Raw genomic sequence first — 3,391 nt, forward strand, 5'->3', positions numbered from 1 at the left:
ATCTTACCAAGACTGGTTTCAACTTTCACTGTACCTTTTTCCTCAACTTGCATCTCTTTTGTATTCCAAGTTGTACCTTAATTTTTTGCATCTCATCAAGGTCTTTGAATAAGGATTTGGTGTCTGTCATATGGTTCGAGCATCCGCTATCAACAAACTAGAAGTCACATTTTTTTGGATTAGTATCCATACACGCCATAAAAAGCTTTTCTTCTTCTTCTTCATTCTCTGCTGCAAAATTCATTCGTTGATCTTTATACCAACAATCAGCTTTTGTGTGTCCATACCTTCTACAATGGTAACATTGTATGACATTCCTTTGTTCATTGAATTTTCTTTGTCAATCATTTCTCCATCTACCCATGCTACCGCAACCACCATAGAAGCTGCGAAATCCTCCACTTCCACGACTTCTTCCTACTAAAGGAATATTTTTTTTTTCGTTGCCTTCATTGTTGCCTATCTCCTTCACTTGTAGTGCCTTTTCTTCATTTCTTTCTAATGATCTATTGATTCTTGCTTCATGAGCCTGAAGCGAGCCCATCAGGTCATCAACGGAGAGTATTGATAGATCCTTAGCTTCTTCTATGGCAGCCACCACATGGTCAAACTTTGGAGTTAAACTTCTCAACACCTTTGCAACAATTGTTTCCTTTGAAATTTTCTCTCCATAGGTACGCATCTGATTGACTATTGTCATTGCTCTTGACAAAAATTCAGCAATTGATTTGCCATTCGTCATGAGCAGAGTTTCAAAATCACGTCTTAGAGATTGCAATTCCACTGTTATGACTTTTGAATCTCCCTGAAACTCCTTCTGTAGAATTGACCATGCTTGCTTTGATGTGGTTGCTGCTGCAATTCGTGAAAAAATAGTCTCATGAATTGCTTGAATAATGAACAGAGCATTGACATCATTTTTCTTGGTTTCTCGTAGTCTCTTCTTTTCTTCTATTGTGGATTCTAATACATCAACGAACCCGTGCTCCACCAAGTCCCATAGCTCCTGCGATCAGAGCAAGGTCTTCATCTTGATGCTCCACCACTAATATTTCTCACCATTAAAAATTGGTAACAGCGGTGCAAAGAAAGAAAAACTAGCTACTACCATTTTCGTTTTGTGAAAAGTAAAAATATCACTCACTCTCGTGTTGACAAGAACTTGGCTCTGATACCAAATTTGTTGGGGAAAGGGATATTGAAAGAGATAGGAATAGATCAAAGCTGCAGTGCTTTATGATTGTCTCTAAGCCATCAAAAAGGGAAGAAAGAAATCCCTACAGACTCCAATCAATTCTCCAAAGGTTTGAAAAACCCAGAGAACTAACTACTCAAGACCCTCAAAGAGAGAATAATAATCTCAAACAAGAAGTCCAAGCTTTAAGATCTGAAACAAGGTCAGAATCTTATATGCTTCGCCAAGAAATTCTCAAACTTCAAGAAAAGATGCCCGAACAAAGGGAAATGATGCAACCAAATCTGGACGAACATGATTTTCAAAGTTCTTTCGTTGGAGCCATCACCACTTCTCAATATCAAATATGGTATGCTCTCATTACCCTGATAATTTATGATTTCAAAATAACGTTAAAGGCTCTCATAGATACAGGAGCCGATCAAAATTGCATTCAAGAAGGTTTAATACCTATAAAGTATTTTGAAAAAACAACAGAAGGCCTTAGAGGTGCAAACAACAATAGACTCAAAATTAATTACAAATTATCAAAAGTCCATGTTTGTAATGACGAAATTTGCTTCGTAAATTCCTTCATTCGAGTAAAAGACTTTGGACAAGAATTAATCCTAGGTACTTCTTTCATTACTCAATTATACCTTTTCAAACAAGGGGTTAAATTAGAAGCCTTAGGAAAAAGATAAAATTTAATTTCCTTTCCCTAAGGATGAGTGAGATTAATAATCTTCAAAAGAGTACCATTATTCAGTCATAACTATATTAAATTACAAATAAAGGCAAATCTCTTTTATGAAGGAAGAGATTTCATTCAAAAGGATAGAAGAAAAAACTTCAAAGTAAGATTGTTCCGTCTAAAATCAAAGCCTTACCAAACTAAATAGAAAAAGAAATTTGTTCAAATATCAGTAATGCCTTTTGGAATATGAAGCAATATATAGTCAATCTTCCTTATATCAAAAACTTTGAGGAGAAAAATATTCGTGCGAAAGCCCGACCTATTCAAATTAATAAAGAATTACTAACATTCTGCAAATCAGAAATTAATGATCTTTTGTAGAAGGGTCTTATTAGGCCATCGAAGAGTGCCTGGTCTTTTTACGTCAACAACCAAGAGAGAAGGAACGTGAAGTCTCGCGACTGGTAATAAACTACAAACCCTTGAATAAGGTTTTGGAATGGATTAGATATCCAACTCCAAATAAATTGGATCTAATGCAAAGAATTTCAAATGTGAAAGTATTTTCAAAATTTGATATAAAGTCAAGATTTTGGCAAATCCAAATTTCAGAAAAGGGCATACAAAATAGCTTTCTACGTCCCTTTTGGACATGGAACGTTATGTTATTTGGGCTAAAAAATGCTCGTCCGAATTTCAAAAAATTATGAATGATATTTTCAATCCTTTTCAAGACTTTTCAATTGTTTATATTGACGATGTTCTGATTTTTTCTCACATCAATCAAGATTTTAAGCACCTTCAAACATTTTTTACAACCGTCAAAAGAAATGGTTTAGTTGTGTCTAAGTCCAAAAAAAAATCCGTTTTCTTGGATTTGAAATTCATTTGGGTCTAATTAAACTCATGCAGATCCATCGAGTTTGCCTCAAATTTTCTGGATCAAACCACGGATAAAACCTAACCCCAAAGATTTTTGGGATGTCTCGTCTGATTTCCTTCAAAATATTAGACTCATTTGCAAACCATTTTTGAAAGGCTAAAAAAGAATCCAAAACCCTAGATGAAGAACACACCAAAATAGTCCAAAAAATCAAAGCCCTTGTCAAATCAATTCCGTGTTCATCTCTGATAAACCCGAAGGCTAGTTTAATAGTGGAGACCGACACATCCGATATAGGATATGGAGGAATCCTGAAAGAGTCCTTTGACAAGAAAGAATCCATTGTCCGCTTTCATTCGGGGATATGAAATTCTATTAAAAAAAAATATTCAACGGTAAAGAAAGAAATATTTTAAATAGTACTTTGTGTACAGAAATTTAAAAGTGATTTAATTAACAAAAACTTTGTTATCAAAACAAATTCCAGAGCATCCAAGTTTGTTTTAGAAAAGGATGTGAAGAATCTCGTATCTAAACAAATTTTTGCTAGATGGCAAGCAATTTTATCTTGCTTCGATTTTCAAATTTTGCCTATAAAAGGGATCGAAAATCCCTGGGCACAAGAGAGTTCCTACTC

General features: G+C 34.7%; 1 protein-coding gene across 1 annotated transcript; it reads right to left on the reverse strand.

Annotated features, from left to right (window-relative positions):
- Window positions 1–340: 340 nt before the first annotated feature.
- On the reverse strand, window positions 341–3,097 carry LOC111800103. Its single transcript, XM_023683681.1, has 2 exons — window positions 2,948–3,097; window positions 341–1,006 (listed from the first exon to the last, which is right to left on the reverse strand). Exons 1-2 carry the CDS (start codon window positions 3,095–3,097, stop codon window positions 341–343), a joined length of 816 nt encoding a protein of 271 aa, XP_023539449.1.
- Between the last annotated feature and the right edge of the window lie 294 nt (window positions 3,098–3,391).

This window comes from Cucurbita pepo, chromosome LG08 (assembly GCF_002806865.2).
Source record: "Cucurbita pepo subsp. pepo cultivar mu-cu-16 chromosome LG08, ASM280686v2, whole genome shotgun sequence".
In the NCBI taxonomy this organism is placed as follows: Eukaryota; Viridiplantae; Streptophyta; class Magnoliopsida; order Cucurbitales; family Cucurbitaceae; genus Cucurbita; species Cucurbita pepo.

Excerpts from the sequence above, each read along its gene's own strand:
- LOC111800103 (XM_023683681.1), bottom strand. The coding sequence starts at position 3,097 with ATGGATTCTTTCTTGTCAAAGGACTCTTTCAGGATTCCTCCATATCCT. Across the intron at positions 1,007-2,947 it reads TGATTTTTTGGACTATTTTG|GAGCTATGGGACTTGGTGGA; the intron begins GTGTGTTCTTCA and ends CTCTGATCGCAG.